Consider the following 17553-nt stretch of genomic DNA (forward strand, 5'->3'; position numbering starts at 1 on the left):
TGGGGTGCAAAGATAATCATACATTCAACATTAAAACTGTCTGATCTTATAAAGGCCAATCCTCAAGGAATTATATTCTTAATAATAAAAAATCATCACCTGCAAAATCAGAATTTATGTTAGTATAAACAATAAAATATGTAAGCATTTTCACTCTAAAATAGATGAAACATATAGTAAGTAATGTGGTTGTTTAGAGTATTTATGTTAGAATAATTTGTTACTTTGCTAGAAGACTTTGGTAATTTTAAACTTGTTTGGATTTGTGCTTGAAGTTTTCTCACAATTTGATTTGAAGAATCTGAATTTGTAACATCATGGATTAGTCTACCAATGAAATAAATAATTTGCTCATTTCTTTTGTAGGATATTTTAGACAATATGTAAAAACTTTACTTCTGCATCCTTTTGATGTTTCCAGAAATATGTGTCACTTTTTATTGCTTGCTTCTTAGTAGTTCTTATTAGTAAGAGAGAAAGGATTAAGAAAGGATTCTTAATCATTTATATTATCAAAAAATAAAATGAGTAAAAATATGAAAAATTTCATACCATTCTTGTTATTCACAAAATGGTGTGGGATCAATATTGAATTTTTTTTTCTTCTCTTTGCTTATCCTCTACAATATGTCAGAAGAGTTAATCACATATAAAAGTTTAGAACTCAAATACAAAATAAAATACACAAAAAAATCTTTCACCTGCTAAAAGGTAAATAAATGTATAATCACTTCAATTTTCTTTTTTAATAAAAAAATAATTTCATTAAGATGAGTAGAAGGATAATAAAAATTGGGGGATAAGGGATACCCAATACAAAAAGCAAAAATAATAATCACTTTGAAAATATTTTGTAATTTTACTTGTCCAATTCTTTTGTTAGAGAAAGTACGCAATAAAAAGTAGGAAATGAAAAGGGAATTCAAATTTTAAGTTCTTCCCTCAATCTATTGATTTTTTGTATTTGCATGACACATACAAAATCATATATTCGTAAAAAAATTTTATGACTTAGATGCCAATACTTTCTGCTGCAAGTACCACCTTTTTTATTAGGGGACAAAAGTACAATCATGAATTTCAAGAGGGCAAAGTCTCCCGTGTAGAAAGTGTTATGGCTTCTACATGTGTAGAAATGGAGTGGAGCTGGCAATGTGCGACCGAGAGAGCAGATGTCACAAGTTACAGCAATGGTCTCCTCTCGAGTCAGAAATTGCTACTAACTTCACGTGACATGGAAACATTATTATCTTGTGTTAAGCAAACTGCGGATAGATAATTAGTATGAGTTCTAGTTGGGTCTCGTTTTATTGGCCTTTTTGTCATAGGTGGAATGATTTGAGGTTCGCAGTTGGAACGTGGAAGTGCACACACCTAAATAATTTTGCTACATAATATGACTGGTCCATATATATAAAATATTAAAGGAAAATAAAAATATATATAACATTCACTATACAAAATAAAACAATACACACGTTTAATTACCTACGTTAATTACTCATTATACTACTCAATTACAATAGCCACACAAATCAAAATATAAACAACATAATTACTTTTCATAAGAGAACAACAGGCACAACAAATGATACAACATAATTTTAGATCCTTAATCCCGAATTCTAAATACTAAACTAATACCAAAAAGAGTTAACAAATTTAGAAATTAGGATTTTATGCATAAGATTTATGTTTTACGATATATGAATTAAGGTTTACAGATTATGATATATGTGTTACGGTTTACGGATTTAGGTATATCGATTGATAGTTTACAATTTAGTGTTTATTATTTAGGTCATTGGGTTCATGGTTTGCAGAAAGAGAGTTCACAGTTTATCTTTAACAAAATTATTGTTTATGCTTACGGACTTAGAGTTTATGATTATATCTTTTTGATTCACAAATGATAATATATGGTCTACGGTTATTAGTTTCGTTTTCAGGTGTCATATTTTACAGTTTACTATTCATGATCTTTGTGAATCACTTAAACTCAAACCTTAACTCACAATCCGAAATCCTAATCCCTAAAACTGAATCCTAAATCTTATTTTTGGAAATCCAAATTACTCACATTCAGAGATACATGATCAACTACAAATTCATTCATTAAATTCGTTTTCACCACTAATTATTTAAATTAAACCCTCAAAGTATGTTTATACAAAATAAAACTAATAAACTACTCATAAATTACATTACAAAAACTTTATACATATCTTTTTTTCAACTAAAAAACTACTAAAAACATAGGTCAGATATTCTTTGACCCACTTAGTGTGTTCCTCAAGCCTTTGAATATACATATGATCACAAATCCTCTTATATCTCAACGTCTAAAAAATAACAAACTAATTATACTTTTGTAAAAATCATTTAACTCCGTCCAAAAAATCAGATTCATCTAACCTTGCGCAAAAAAAAGCCCACCTATGATAAGCCCATTGATACCCTACATTAATTACTCAGAAATTTCTAACGTTAACAAACTATTATCTTAACCCATCACCTGAAAAACTCTAGATGATTCCACTGTGCACTGCCAGAAATTGTCCCCTTCTTAGACACTTGTCACACACCAACTACTTCCAACGCATTTCTACAGGTGTGAAATTGTCTCACATTCTACACCAAAAAATTTGCCTTTCAAGAAACAACTTACAGCAATAGTTACAAGATCTTCAAGCAACTCCTCCAAGTGGCGTAAAGGATATCAAATAAGGAGATAATGCATATAGTTCATTAATATTCAGAAGCATCAAAGAAAAAGTAAATGTTGGCAAAATGATGTCCTATAAATTTGAACGATTTTGATAAGTAACAACTCACCCACTGTGTTGGACCATCAATAGGTGCACTCAATGGATCATCATGTACCTTAAGAACCAAGAAAGCATTTAAAAGCTGTTTGATGAACAAACTAAATATAAGCCTTAAAGTTTACCCTAAACTTCTTTCTTTTAATAATAATTCCAATAAGATCCCCCTAAAAAAATAAAACTAATATATATACCTCCATGAAAATCCCATCCACCCCTATAGCAACTGCAGTTCTTACAATGCAAGGTATTAATTCTCGAAGACCTCCACTTACAACACCTCCGCCATCCAACTAGACATGAAAGCAGAATGTTAAAAGTTGGAGCTAAAGAAATCTCGTATGATAGTTAGGTTCAAAGTAGAAACAGATCTTGTGTGACTCCAGTGTTCAAATGAAAAAAAAAGAAAGATAACATGAGGCAGGTGTACTCCAATACACAATGATCCTTATGAATCAACAATGCATAGAAGCCAATGAACTTTTGACATCATGAATCTGAAGAGAGCACTCTGCTCTATAATACACTTATTGAAATTAAACAAGGAGCACTTTCGCACGGAGTAAGAATGCACGGAGAAAAAGAGAATGCATTTACATAACATGGAATAGTTAAATACTGGGAAAAAGGAGTAAAAAGTTACAGAGAAAAAGAGAATTATATGAGACAACTGTTGTGTTGCAAAATACAAACTACTGAAAAGTCCAAGTATAAACCTGCCTTCTTTCCAGCAAGCTGTTGTAGTAAGTGTGTTATATCAGCTACCTGGGATAAACATTGAGTAAATAATTGAGTTTTCCAATGAAAATGGCATAAAGAAGCAGTGCAAGAAACTTTACCATGACACAAATATTAGAATAATGGCAAAAGGCCCAGTAATGAGTAGTTCTCTAGAGTTACGGCAAAAGGAATAATGAAGTCAATCTATTCTCATAAATTGGCAAATGCCTTCCATCTAATTTTCTTCTTAGTTTATTCGCATATTGAACATACAACAATATTATTCCTTGGGGATGATGTGAACAAAACACTCCAGTATCATTGACAAAATATCAACAGAAAAACTGAAAAAAAAATTACAAAAGATTGGAGAGCGCCATCTGTGCATGTTAGGTAATGTAATTATGTCAATGAAAACAATTTGGGAAATTATGGAATAATCTTTCTTTTAAGATATAGAAAGGGAAGTAATGCAGCTTAGAGTTGGTCATTAAAGCAACTTTGACCATATTAACATGTACTAGTCTGGCTGATTGTGTTCACATAGATTCATCCTATTTAATGAATCGTAATTATATCATCAAATAAATGGTTCAGGAAGGGAGATACCTTTCTCCCTAACATATTATAACCTTCCATTGAATAAGAAAGCATAGAAAGATTCAAATAGTTCATCTTAAAGAGAAATATATAATAAAACAAATATTGACTTACAATAGGGCAAATTAGCTTCTCTCATCCACTCCAGGTTACGTGGATCAAAAATCAAATCATCTATATAAAAAGGCAACGAATTTAATCAATTCTGGGTTTTGAAAATAGAATGATAGTGGACAATCAACTGTAGTGCTGACATTCTTTGAGCAAAGTTAAACCTTAAATGCATGTTAAAAATTTTGATTATAGGAGGGAATGTGCTACAGATCACTTAAAAAGAAAAAATATAGATTCAAATTAAATCATACAGGTGAAAAGAACACAAGATTAAAAAGAAACTAGAACATGTGGAAACAGAAAGCAATTCATGATACTGAACGGTTTCAAAGAGTAACATCATTCAAAAGCATACAGAAGACCTCATAAAAGATGTTATAACTCACTGTATCCAAACATAGTTCCTCTCTCACAAACCATAACATTAGGATTTCCAGCCAACTGAACCTTCTCTGCTAAATTTGTCATGACCTATTCATATGAACATTATAAAACATGAGAATACTAAAAGACAGAGAATATTTACCGAGCTTAAGTAATTGTTGATTATTAAAACTTGCAACATAGCAGGATAATATACCCACGGAAGGAGCACAAAACTGGCCCTTCTTGATGTGGACAATTTTTTCAATTTTGGCTACAACAACGAGAAGATCTGTCTGTCATCAGAGGAAAAACACAAAAAAAGAATTGACGTGATCACATCTACTTAATTTTATATCCATCCAATTGACACTAAAACTTGATGTAAAGAATATTTACTTGATGGCATAAGAATGCTGTTATTTGAATGATGTCTGCAATTCTGCCGACTACTTCACACTGTCAAAGAAAAGATAAATCTGTTAAAGGTAGATTAGGATCCAAAATCGAAGACAACATTATGACAAGCTTGGATGGTGTGCCAAATAATTACATTATTGTAATACTTGTATAATTTTTGAAGGCTAAATTTAGTTAAAATTAAAACATCTTACTTGGATAGACTCATGCACATCTGCCACTATGGGGAGGTCATATGCTACTTTAACCTTCTCAAGTATCTGAAATTATAACATAACAAAATTAAATAAAGAAAAAATAGTTCAACTATAACAAAATAGCTTTGCCATTATATGGAATTCGACAATTACACCATTTTTCAAACAAGTGTTCCTACTGTAATTCTCAAAATGCAAACAACAAAAGCAATATATCATAATAAAAAGTAATAGAATCATAACCTTCAACACCTCAACCATCTCTAGGCCACAAAAAGATTTTGATGATGTTCTATTAGCCTTAACAAAGCTTGATTTGAAAACTAATGGGATGCCAACTCTGAAAGTCGCACATACTCTAGATGATGTTAACTTTCAACAAAGATACAAACCATCTCCCGACATTATATTTTACAAGTTTAATTTTTGATTCCTTGTCATGTGAATTCTCTCTCATCCATAGCAAGTGTTATGTTGGTTTTACTAACCAACATTACTCTTAGAATTATATAGGTTCAATATCTCAGCCCACAATGCCTATAATGAGTAAAAACTCTTATACTAGATGCAATTCTGGGAAACAATAAGTAAAAGAGTTCCGTATTTCAAGTGGTTGTTATTATAGCAAAATATTTTGAATGACACAAAGTTAGATAATGTGTATTAGGTAAGAAAAAGGAATTTAATTTCACACAAAATACTACAAAGAATTTTGCTGCAAACCCATGGGGGATGATTGTCATGATTATACTTATCGAACTACTAACAATTTTTGTATAATTCAACTTAGGCACTACAATTATTCCCTATTGGATTTCAATCAAATTAGCTTCGATATTTTTTCCCATGAAACCAAAGGAACAAAAAGTTCCTTAATGGAGAACAATATCATATCTAGATGTAATAGTCTTTATGTACTTAGCCATCTTCATAATATGTTCCTCTGATTTAATCACATTAGGACCCGCTAATAAAACTTGATGGATATTTTTGGAAAACGAAATTCCAACACCCAAAACTCACCGGCAAGTGTACCGGGACGCATCAAGTAATAAAACTCACGGGAGTGAGGTCGATCCCACAGGGATTGAAGGATTGAGCAATTTTAGTTTAGTGGTTGATTTAGTCAAGCGAATCAAGTATTGGTTGAGTGGTTTGTAATTTACAGAAACTAAATTGCATGAAATTTAAAAGGGAGAGGGACAATTGACAAGAAATTAAAGAGGGCAGAAAGTAAAAGTGCCGAATCTTAAAGAACAAGAAATTAAATTGCAGAAACTTAGATTGCAAGAAATGTAAATTGCAGAATCTTAAGATGCAAGAAATTTAAATAACTTGAATCGTAAAGGGAATTGGGAATTAGATTTGCAGAAATTAAACAAGAGAAAGTAAAATTCAACAAACAGAAATGTAACAGATGGACTCAATTAAACCGGATCTTGAATGAAAATGAAAATAAGCTTGGTGTAGCAACGAAACAAGGAAATTGAAATTGAAAGCTGTAGATCTCAGGACTCAAGAGACTAGATAGCCAAGTCTAGATCTCACTGCCTTCCTAGATCCAGCAAGAACAATTGCAAAGGAAATGAAGAAAAGTAAATTGCAGAAATAGTAGAAGAAGAAGCAATTAACAGAAATGGAAATTCAATTATGCAGAAAATTAAACAAGATCTCAAGGTGAGATTGAAACAGAAGTTCTTCAATTCTCCACCCAAGATCCAAAGCAAGAAAAGTAAAGAGTGCTGAGCAAGAACAAGGAAGAAGAGAGATCAATTCTCCTTCCTAATTCTCTTGAATTCTAAAAACAACAACTAAAATGTAAAGGTGAGCTCTCTCTCTAAGTGTTCTAAGAATTCTAAAAGAAAAGCTCCCCGAAAACTTAAATCCTAAGCTATTTATACACTTTCTTCAAATGGTCTTCAAGCCTTGAATTGGGCCTTTGCTCTTGATGGAATTGGGTTGATAAAAGCCTCTGTTGATTGCTCTTGGAGTTGGAGAGAAACCCATTGTGAACCGGGTCATGAATCATAAAAGCTTGAGTCAAAGTTTGAGGCAAACTTTGGCTCTTGCTTTTCATATCAGCTGCCCCCTTTTGCTGCTACCAACGTTTGGGCTAAAGTTTGAGGTCAAACTTTTAGCCAAACGTTGAGCTTTCTTGAATGCCTTGTGGCGCCAACGTTTGCCAAAAAGCTTGAGGCAAACGTTGGCGCAAGCTTTTCTCCTCCAGGGTGTTGGTGTGTGGCGCCAACGTTTGCCAAAAAGCTTGAGGCAAACATTGGCGCAAGCTTTTGCTCCATCCAGGGTGAATTCAACTCTTCCAAAAGTTTGAGCTAAAGTTTGAGGCAAGCTTTTGCTCAAACTTTTTGTTCTCTCTTGCTCCTTGCCCTTTCTTCTTTCTTCAACCTTCTTCAAAGATCTTTTCACCTATCATCAATCAACCAAACACATCAAAGCTATGCTCAAAATCATGAGTTTGTTATTCTTTCATAATATATGACAATTATAGCATAAAATCTCTTGAAATTGCATTAATTCATCCATGGTTGATTGAATCAAAGGAAACATGAAATTCTACCCAATTGGCTTGCTTATAGCTCAAGAAGTGCATAAAATCAATTGAAAACAAAAAGAAAAAGACTAGTGAAACTAGGCTAAGATGACTTGTCATCACAACACCAAACTTAAAACTTGCTTGTCCCCAAGCAAGAAAGGAATTATTGAGAAGAAAGAATGGAATGGAAGATGGTGTTCATGCTAGCAGAGTATTATTGGTAGCTCATGGGGTTTATGTAGATATGTAAACACTCACTTCTTATTGACTTTTAGGCCTAGAAAGTCTCCCTCAAGCATCAAGCAACACACTGCTATGACCTCTCATTATTCCTTTGTCCTTGACTATTATTTTTCTTCATAAGCTTTAGTTCAGTGTCATGTGTAACAAGCTCTTTTCTTTCTTTATGCTTGACACATTATTCACTATAGACACTTGGCTTACATTCCTTCTTAGAACATTGATGCCCAGCACCTCTTTGGGTTACTAAATGCTTTGTAGTTAGGTTGCTCTTGATAGTGGATTTTCAGTTGATGATCCCGGGTTAGTTAACCCAAGTCACCAAGTGTTGATGCACTCCAAAGAACTTAATAATCCAAGCAGATCCTAGTACAAAGACACCACAGGCATATATTCTAAGGTTTAAGCTATTGGTGTCTAGCTTTATTTCTTTTTTCTTTTTGTTTTTCTTTTTAACCAAGGACTTTTATTTTATTGAGATTCATAGACAGTGAACTACTTTCTACTTAAAAGGGGACAACCTAGTTCTCTTATTCACTAAAAGTGAGATATCATACAATCATACATTCATACCACCACTCACTATTATTGTACTTCTGTCTAACAAAGAACTAACTCACTTCACATTCCAAACATTTCTTTTATTGAATTAGAGATGCAGGGGACAAAATATGCTTTTAGTTAAGTGAAAGTAAACACACAAGCACACACTTAGACTAGCTTACTTATTGCAAAGAGTGATTTTACTTGTACTAGATGAACACTTTAGCAAGACATAAGTCAAAGCATTTCTCAACAGCAAGAGTTAAGTATAGATACAACCTATTGGTTTGCAGTTCCTTTGTCCTTCCTTCTGTTGTGCCCCTTTTGAGTTATGATGCATAATGTCTTCAATTGATGGTTAGTTCCCTGCACAATTCTCAAAAGTTGCTTGCTTCTCAAGCCCTTAGGTTACTGATTAGTACATATGAATAGAGGGTGGCTTTTGGATTTAATTTGGTGTATGGGAACACCAAACTTAATTCCTTGCCACTTCCTCTGATACACAGGTTAACTACATGCAAAATCTTGTGTTCTTGCTAAAGGTTATGAAGTTAAAACTAGAGAGTAATTAAGTAATTGAATAATCTGTTTGATTGCTTGGAGCTAGTATTGTGCAAGAAGTGAGAATGTGTTTTTAAATGATGTTTTGGTGGAACACCAAACTTATAATCCTTTATTCTCCTTTAAATTGTTTTGGTGTGTAACACCAAACTTAGCTCCTTGCAATGCATACCAAATATTCAACATTTTTATTGAAAAGGCTATGAAAAGAAAACTACCTCTGGTTGGGTTGCCTCCCAACAAGCGCTCTTTTAATGTAACTAGCTTGACATTAGGGCTTTCTTTCATGGTGGTTGATGGTTATAGTGCCTCAACTTGTCCCCTCTGATTGTGAGCTTCTTCTTTGTTCCTTGGTGTTCTATCTCAGCATGTTCTAGTGAGAGTATTTTGCTCACAGTATAGTAATCATCAATCTGTTGGCTTGCTCCCAGTTGTTGATAGACTAACTGCACTTTGTCACCTTTGGAGAGCCCTTCTGTTGGAATTTTTTTGTTCTTCCAACCCTTTTTTATTCTATTTTCATTCTTCTTTCTTCTTCTTATTGATCCTTTCTACTTGCAAGTGGGCTTCATTTTGGGATTCTTCTTCTTGATAACTAACACATCAGTGCTTTCATGAATCTCTTCATTGCTCTGTACGAGTTCTTTTTCTTCTTCCCATGCTGCATTATCTACTTCTTGCTTTGGGAGGTAACTGCTGATCATCTTGTCAATTTCTTCCTTCCTCTGCAGTTCTATCTTGTCAGTTTCCATGCTATCTTTTTTTTCATTGATGAACTTTATTTCTGGAGAGACACTTAGTGTGACACTTTCATCATGTAGCCTAAGGGTTAACTCTCCTTTTTCTACGTCTACGATGGCCCTAGCAGTGGCCAAGAATGGCCTTCCCAGTATAATAGAGTCACCATCATCCTCATCAGATTCCAAGATCACAAAATCAGCAGGGAAAATGAATATGTCTACTTTGACTAGAAAGTTCTCAACTATACCCCTTGGGTACACTACTGATTTGTCCACCAATTCTAAAGACATCTGTACTGGTTTCACTTCTTTCATGCGCAGCTTTTTCACTAGAGAGGAGGGCATCAGATTGATACTAGCCCCTAGGTCACACAGCGCCTTGCTGATGGTCATGTTACCAATGGCACAGGGTAGAAAGAAACTCCCAGGGTCTTCACGTTTAGGGGGAAGTCCCTTTTGAATCAATACTCTGCATTCTTCAGTGAGCATGATAGTTTCCTTTTCTTGCCAACTTCTCTTCTTGTTGATTAGCTCCTTCATGAACTTGGCATATAGGGGCATTTGCTCCAGTGCCTCAGCTAAGGGAATATTTATCTCTAACTTCTTGAAAGTCTCAAGGAACTTATGAAAGTGTTGATCTTTTGCCTCCTTGTTGAATCTCTAGGGATATGGTAGTGGAGGTACAAAGTTCTTCTCTGCTTGTTGCTTTTGATTCTTGGTTGGCTCTTCAATTGCTTCATTCCCTTTTTTTGGAATTTTTGATTGTTCCTCCTTTTCTTTAGTTTGCTTGCTTGCCATTGCATCATCACCATTGGCTTCCTCTACGTGTGTTGGCTTTTCCCCCTCTATTGGCCTTTTGCTGTTCTCTGCTTGCTTCCTAGTAGTGTCATTGTTGCTCATCAATGTTCTCCCACTTCTTAACTGTATTGCCTTGCATTCTTCCTTAGGATTTGGAATTATGTCACTTGGCAGGGAACTTGATGGTCTCTCTGTTGCCAGGTGTTTAGAGAGCTGGCCAATTTGCCTCTCCATATTCTTTATGGAGGCTTCTTGATTTTTGGTTGTCATTTCTTGGTGTTTCCACATTTTGTCTATCAAGGTTTCCAGGTTAGTGATTCTCTGAGAGTCATGTGAAATTGGCTGGTTATAGGGTGTTGAGGGTTGGTGGTAAGTGTTTTGGTTTGTGGGTTGGTTATTGGATGGATAATGGTTGGGGTTGGGGTGGTTGTTTTGGGGTTTTCTGTAAGGGTTTTGGGTGGTTTGCTGCTGATTGTTGTTTTGGTTGTTTCTTGAGGTGTTTTTATTTGAATTTTTTTGCCATGGTTGTTGGTTTTGGTTATGGTTATCTCCCCACCTCAGGTTTGGATGGTTCTTTCATGAAGGGTTGTAAGTATCACCATAGACTTCATTTGACCCAGAATTTTGGTTGTGCATGTATTGGACTTGCTCCTACTGTTGCTCCTCTTGAGTTTCTTCATTTGTTCCCCATGTGGTTGATGGTTGATTGGTGCTTACTGCTGCAACTTGGAGGCTATCAATCCTCTTGGCCATTTGCTCAAATTGTTGTTGAATCTGCTGCTGCATCAATTTATTTTGAGCTAGGATTGAGTCCACTCCTTCCAACTCCATCACTCCCTTCCTTTGTGATGGTTGGCGTTGCCTTTGGTGAGCGAAGAAATACTGGTTGTTAGCTACCATATCAATGAGATTTTGAGCTTCTTCTGCAGTTTTCATGAGTTGCAAAGAGCCTCCAGCTGAATGATCCAAGGCCTCTTGAGATTTCAATGTCAAGCCTTCATAGAAATTCTGCAATCTATCCCACTCATTGAACATTCCAGGGGGACACCTCCTGATCAGAGCCTTGTATCTTTCCCATGCCTCATATAATGGTTCAACCTCCAATTGGGTGAATGTTTGTACTTCAGTCTTCAATCTGATAACCCTTTGAGGTGGGTAAAATTTGGCAAGGAATTTGCTCACTAGATCATCCCAATTGTCAATGCTGTCTCTTGGGAAAGATTCCAACCATTGGGTGGCTTCGTCTCTGAGAGAGAATGGAAATAGCAGTAGCTTATAGCTGTCAGGATGCACTCCATTGGTTTTAACAGTGTCACAAATCCTCAAGAAAGTGGACAAGTGTTGATTTGGATCTTCAAGTGGTCCTCCTCCATAAGAGCAATTGTTTTGAACTAATGTGATGAGTTGTGGCTTTAGTTCAAAGTTATTTGCATTAACATTTGGTGTATGAATGCTACTCCCACAATGTCTAGGATTTGCAAATGTGTAGGAAGCCAGAACTCTTCTCTGTGGTGGATTGTTGTTGTTATTAGCTGCTCCTCCTTGTGGATTAGTTGGAATTGTTGTATGTTCCTCCATATCTTGGAACTCTTCTTCTTCCGAATCCTCTTCTCCAACAATGTTTTTCCCTCTTTCAGCTCTTCTTAATCTCCTGAGGGTTCTTTCGTCTTGTTCACAAAAGGTTGGTATAGCTTTCCTTGTCCCTGACATGCAAACAAGACATAAAAATCATACAAAACCAGAAGGATAGCAATACTTCAATCCGTGATGAAATTGTAGTTAGCTCAAGCAAAAATTCAAACAGTTAGTGGGTTAGTCCAAAGTTAGAGAAACAGAAAATAAAAATGCTAGATCTAGATCTCCACTTCACTTGATCATTGTCAATCTATTTCAATCCCCGGCAACGGCGCCAAAAACTTGATGGATATTTTTGGAAAATGAAATTCCAACACCCAAAACTCACCGGCAAGTGTACCGGGTCGCATCAAGTAATAAAACTCATGGGAGTGAGGTCGATCCCACAGGGATTGAAGGATTGAGCAATTTTAGTTTAGTGGTTGATTTAGTCAAGCGAATCAAGTATTGGTTGAGTGGTTTATAATTTGCAAAAACTAAATTGCATGAAATTTAAAAGGGAGAGGGACAATTGACAAGAAATTAAAGAGGGCAGAAAGTAAAAGTGCTGAATCTTAAAGAACAAGAAATTAAATTGCAGAAACTTAGATTGCAAGAAATGTAAATTGCAGAATCTTAAGATGCAAGAAATTTAAATAACTTGAATCGTAAAGGGAATTGGGAATTGGATTTGCAGAAATTAAACAAGAGAAAGTAAAATTCAACAAACAGAAATGTAACAGATGGACTCAATTAAACCGGATCTTGAATGAAAATGAAAATAAGCTTGGTGTAGCAACGAAACAAGGAAATTGAAATTGAAAGCTGTAGATCTCAGGACTCAAGAGACTAGATAGCCAAGTCTAGATCTCACTGCCTTCCTAGATCCAGCAAGAACAATTGCAAAGGAAATGAAGAAAAGTAAATTGCAGAAATAGTAGAAGAAGAAGCAATTAACAGAAATGGAAATTCAATTATGCAGAAAATTAAACAAGATCTCAAGGTGAGATTGAAACAGAAGTTCTTCAATTCTCCACCCAAGATCCAAAGCAAGAAAAGTAAAAAGTGCTGAGCAAGAACAAGGAAGAAGAGAGATCAATTCTCCTTCCTAATTCTCTTGAATTCTAAAAACAACAACTAAAATGTAAAGGTGAGCTCTCTCTCTAAGTGTTCTAAGAATTCTAAAAGAAAAGCTCCCCGAAAACTTAAATCCTAAGCTATTTATACACTTTCTTTAAATGGTCTTCAAGCCTTGAATTGGGCCTTTGCTCTTGATGGAATTGGGTTGATAAAAGCCTCTGTTGATTGCTCTTGGAGTTGGAGAGAAACCCATTGTGAACCGGGTCATGAATCATAAAAGCTTGAGTCAAAGTTTGAGGCAAACTTTGGCTCAAGCTTTTCATATCAGCTGCCTCCTTTTGCTGCTACCAACGTTTGGGCTAAAGTTTGAGGTCAAACTTTTAGCCAAACGTTGAGCTTTCTTGAATGCCTTGTGGCGCCAATGTTTGCCAAAAAGCTTGAGGCAAACGTTGGCGCAAGCTTTTCTCCTCCAGGGTGTTGGTGTGTGGCGCCAACGTTTGCCAAAAAGCTTGAGGCAAACGTTGGCGCAAGCTTTTGCTCCATCCAGGGTGAATTTAACTCTTCCAAAAGTTTGAGCTAAAGTTTGAGGCAAGCTTTTGCTCAAGCTTTTTGTTCTCTCTTGCTCCTTGCCCTTTCTTCTTTCTTCAACCTTCTTCAAAGCTCTTTTCACCTATCATCAATCAACCAAACACATCAAAGCTATGCTCAAAATCATGAGTTTGTTATTCTTTCATAATATATGACAATTATAGCATAAAATCTCATGAAATTGCATTAATTCATCCATGGTTGATTGAATCAAAGGAAACATGAAATTCTACCCAATTGGCTTGCTTATAGCTCAAGAAGTGCATAAAATCAATTGAAAACAAAAAGAAAAAAACTAGTGAAACTAGGCTAAGATGACTTGTCATCAGAAGACCAGTTCTGTAGCCTATTAACACATTCACAGAACCACAACACATCAAAAAAAAGGGAAGGGGATATTTTGATCGTGACCCAAGAAAATTCATAGTCAAGAAACACAAAATCTGATAGAAATCATGAACCTTGAGCTGGCTATATAGCATTGACAGTGGCTCCATCTTTTTTTTTTCTTCCAAAGTTGTACACAAAAAGGGACAAAGTGTGAGAATTTTGATGGATTCAGTAAAGGTGTATAAATTCTGATGCGTTAAGATGTTACATTATGTAAAATAACATCGAGCTCAGTAAAGTTTGAGACACTACCTTTTTTTATTAATTCCGAATCTAAACGCAGATAAAGAGAAGAGAGAAGATAGAGTGAGATCTGTGTCAAGCGTAAGAGTGAGCACCTTGATTGATGAAGAATGAAATCGTTCACTACAAAAAATGAAAAAGAAATGGCTAGATAATTCTATGTAGTTGTCGGGGGAGATCTAGTTTCAGTTGTTTGTTACTCGCTAAGCAGCTAAAATCTTAACAAAATTTAAATGAGAGATTATTTGATGTAATAGAGATTTAATAAAATTTATTGTATCAAAAAAGTTAAATCAAGATTTTAGATATTATCAAAGTTACAAAAATTGATCCGGTCAATAAACCAATCAAATGACTGGTTTAATAGTCTAATAATCTAACCAGATTCAAACCAGAATCGAACCAATTTAATTAAATATAAAATAAAATTTAATATTTCATAAGTTCATATAATAACTTTTTTTTCGAGCTTGTTTGGAAAGTATTTAAATATAAGAAAAGAATTCATTTCTATTTGAAATTTAATTCCATGGTTTGGAATAACTTTAATATACTAATAGAATAGAATATAATTCTTTAGTTTGGAATAACTCTTACATGAGTTAAATTTTCTTCTTTTACAACTTTGTCCTTAACAAAATTATTTTATTAAACATCTACTTATTTAAATAAGAATATTTTTTATATTTGACATGTTAAGTTAAATTGATGTGAGAATTAATTTTAAAATTAGACCCTTTTTGGTCTGCTTTGTAAAAGAGAAAAAAGTGAGAATTAAAATTCTTAAATGAGTTTAAATAATTCCTTTTTACTTATTCCAAAACAAGGAAAAAAATTCTAATTCTTGAGTGAATTTTTATACGTAGATTTCCAAACAAGCTCGTTTATACTTCGCTCACTCACTACAATCCCATGAACAAGCAATGGAAAAAGGCTACAAAATACAAACACAAAAACAAAAAATCAATCTTGGTATTTTTTCCGAAAAAAAAATATATTATTTCCTTAAACAAATTATTCCAACTTTAAATATCACGATATATTATTTTTGTAGTCTTAGGCAAGTTCGCCACACCAGGCCAAGGCTGTGTCACAAGTTGCACCCAAGAACCTAAATACCCATCAACAGTTAGCATATGTAGATGGATACTTTATACATAACTAAGCACAATGTATTGAATCTTACCGGGTAAGTACATCTGCATAACGAATAACCAACGAGAAAGCTCGTTGTATGACTCCTCCCAATCGCCATATATTCTAGCAATGGCTCTTCTTTGCAAGCCAAACCTTTCTGTACGATGCCTTGTAACCGAAGTGATTCTCTACACCTCCTTACAGAACAATTATGCTAATTGTTGGATCTGCTTTGACCATGTTGAATATGTACTGAGCAATCCCCTTCGAATCTAACCTACGATGGTCTAGACCCATCGATCTTTGCATACAAGTATGAGGACCACTGTTTCTCTGAATCTCTCATTTTTCTTGCATTCAGCGATACGTTATGCGTATGTTCCAAGAGCAATTGGGCCCGAACCGGATACACTTTACATCATACTTCAACTGGTCACTCTCCAGTATTTTATATTCTACAGCCCTCTTGATGCCGTACGTCTTAACTGCCAACATGACTTCCTCCTTGTTTTCAAATTTTTGTCTAACCTCGAACTCATTAGTTGGATACTCTTCGGAGCCTCCATGGGTAAATGACCAATTCGAAGTCATTGCATCCAGGTTCAACATGGAGAAGTGAGCCGGCCGGTCATATGGTCGAGAAATGGCAAGCTGTGTCAGAGCGATTTGTGTATCACCGTAGTAGTTCATCTATTCTTTCTCGTTACCCTCGTCAGGAATTTTCATTGGTTCATCATTAGCATCGTCTCTGTCATCGGGGTTAACTTCATAGCGATCCATCATCGAATTCCTGATAGTAGAACCCTCATGACTTTCAACATTATCTTGCATCATGTCAGCATTAGAAAGTTCAACGTTTAACCCCTCTTGACTACCTTTAGCTGGCATATTTAGATCAACTATCATCCTTTTAATATTTCTTCTAACAGCTCCACTTAATGGACTATCATCAACCATATTCACAGATAATCCTCGTCCACCCAACTCAACTAAAAACACGAATAATTCCAACAGATGAACATTTGCCCATCGGTTGTGCCATGACCTTATAAGACGCACGTCCACGTTGTCACGTAATCGATACCTAATTCAAAATAGCAGAAAAATTTCTCAGAACCATGGTCTAATAAACATAACAACAACATAACAACGACAACTTTAATATACCTTTTATAAAACAAATTGTCATCGACTTCGGTCGTATATCTGTAGTAAACTTTTTTCTCTCTTGTCGTGTGTTGCTGTCCAACGGAACGCAATATCAAATTCTTCAACGTTGTTAGACTCTTGACTTTCGGTGTCATGTATATAATTATTGGTTGCTCAGACTTAAAAATGATAGAACCTTCATCATATACTATTTCACCATCATAATGAATGGATAACAATTGATTGATTGATATTATTGATAAAAAATGTCATCACGAGAACCAAAGAGAAGAATAAAATAATGGTATTGAGCTCGGTTCTCCACCAACCATGCTTTTATTTGCCAAAGTCAAGGTGAAGTTTGTCGGGGGTGTGTTGAACTTGCCTAACACTACAAAAAAAATGTATCGTGGTATTTAAAATTGGACTAATTTGTTTTAGAAAATAATATTATTTTTTATTTATTTCGGAAAAAAATACATCAATCTTGCGACAAACAAAACAAAACAAGTAAACACATAAAAACACAATTCAGAGAACTATGAGAAATAAAAATTAGCATCATCATCGCTCTATCTGCTATCTGTCCTTGCACATATATTCATCATATGAACACTTATTCCTGCCTCGAAATAATCAAATACCCTCCCTGGCCATGACCAACTAAAATTCCAAGCCTC

General features: G+C 34.8%; 1 protein-coding gene across 1 annotated transcript; it reads right to left on the minus strand.

Moving 5' to 3' along the window:
• Positions 1-560: 560 nt before the first annotated feature.
• On the minus strand, positions 561-10363 carry LOC148578378 (2-dehydro-3-deoxyphosphooctonate aldolase-like). Its single transcript, XM_088503030.1, has 13 exons — positions 10039-10363; positions 6134-6215; positions 5483-5585; positions 5237-5302; positions 5022-5081; positions 4844-4918; positions 4646-4730; positions 4246-4319; positions 3546-3590; positions 3020-3118; positions 2836-2883; positions 2669-2716; positions 561-620 (listed from the first exon to the last, which is right to left on the minus strand). The coding sequence occupies exons 1-13, from the start codon at positions 10361-10363 to the stop codon at positions 561-563; spliced, it is 1170 nt and encodes a 389-aa protein (XP_088359156.1).
• Positions 10364-17553: the final 7190 nt, after the last annotated feature.

The sequence above is a fragment of the Arachis ipaensis genome, chromosome B1, assembly GCF_059453495.1.
Source record: "Arachis ipaensis isolate K30076 ecotype BB chromosome B1, ASM5945349v1, whole genome shotgun sequence".
Lineage (NCBI taxonomy): Eukaryota > Viridiplantae > Streptophyta > Magnoliopsida > Fabales > Fabaceae > Arachis > Arachis ipaensis.

Bases quoted from the DNA above. Each gene is read 5' to 3' on its own strand.
- LOC148578378 (XM_088503030.1), bottom strand. From the start codon at position 10,363: ATGCTCACTGAAGAATGCAGAGTATTGATTCAAAAGGGACTTCCCCCT. The intron at 5,586-6,133 runs ATATGATATTGT...AGTATGTGCGAC, and splicing joins ATAAAGACTATTACATCTAG to TTTCAGAGTTGGCATCCCAT. The intron at 4,919-5,021 runs GTAAATATTCTT...CTCTGATGACAG, and splicing joins CAGCATTCTTATGCCATCAA to ACAGATCTTCTCGTTGTTGT.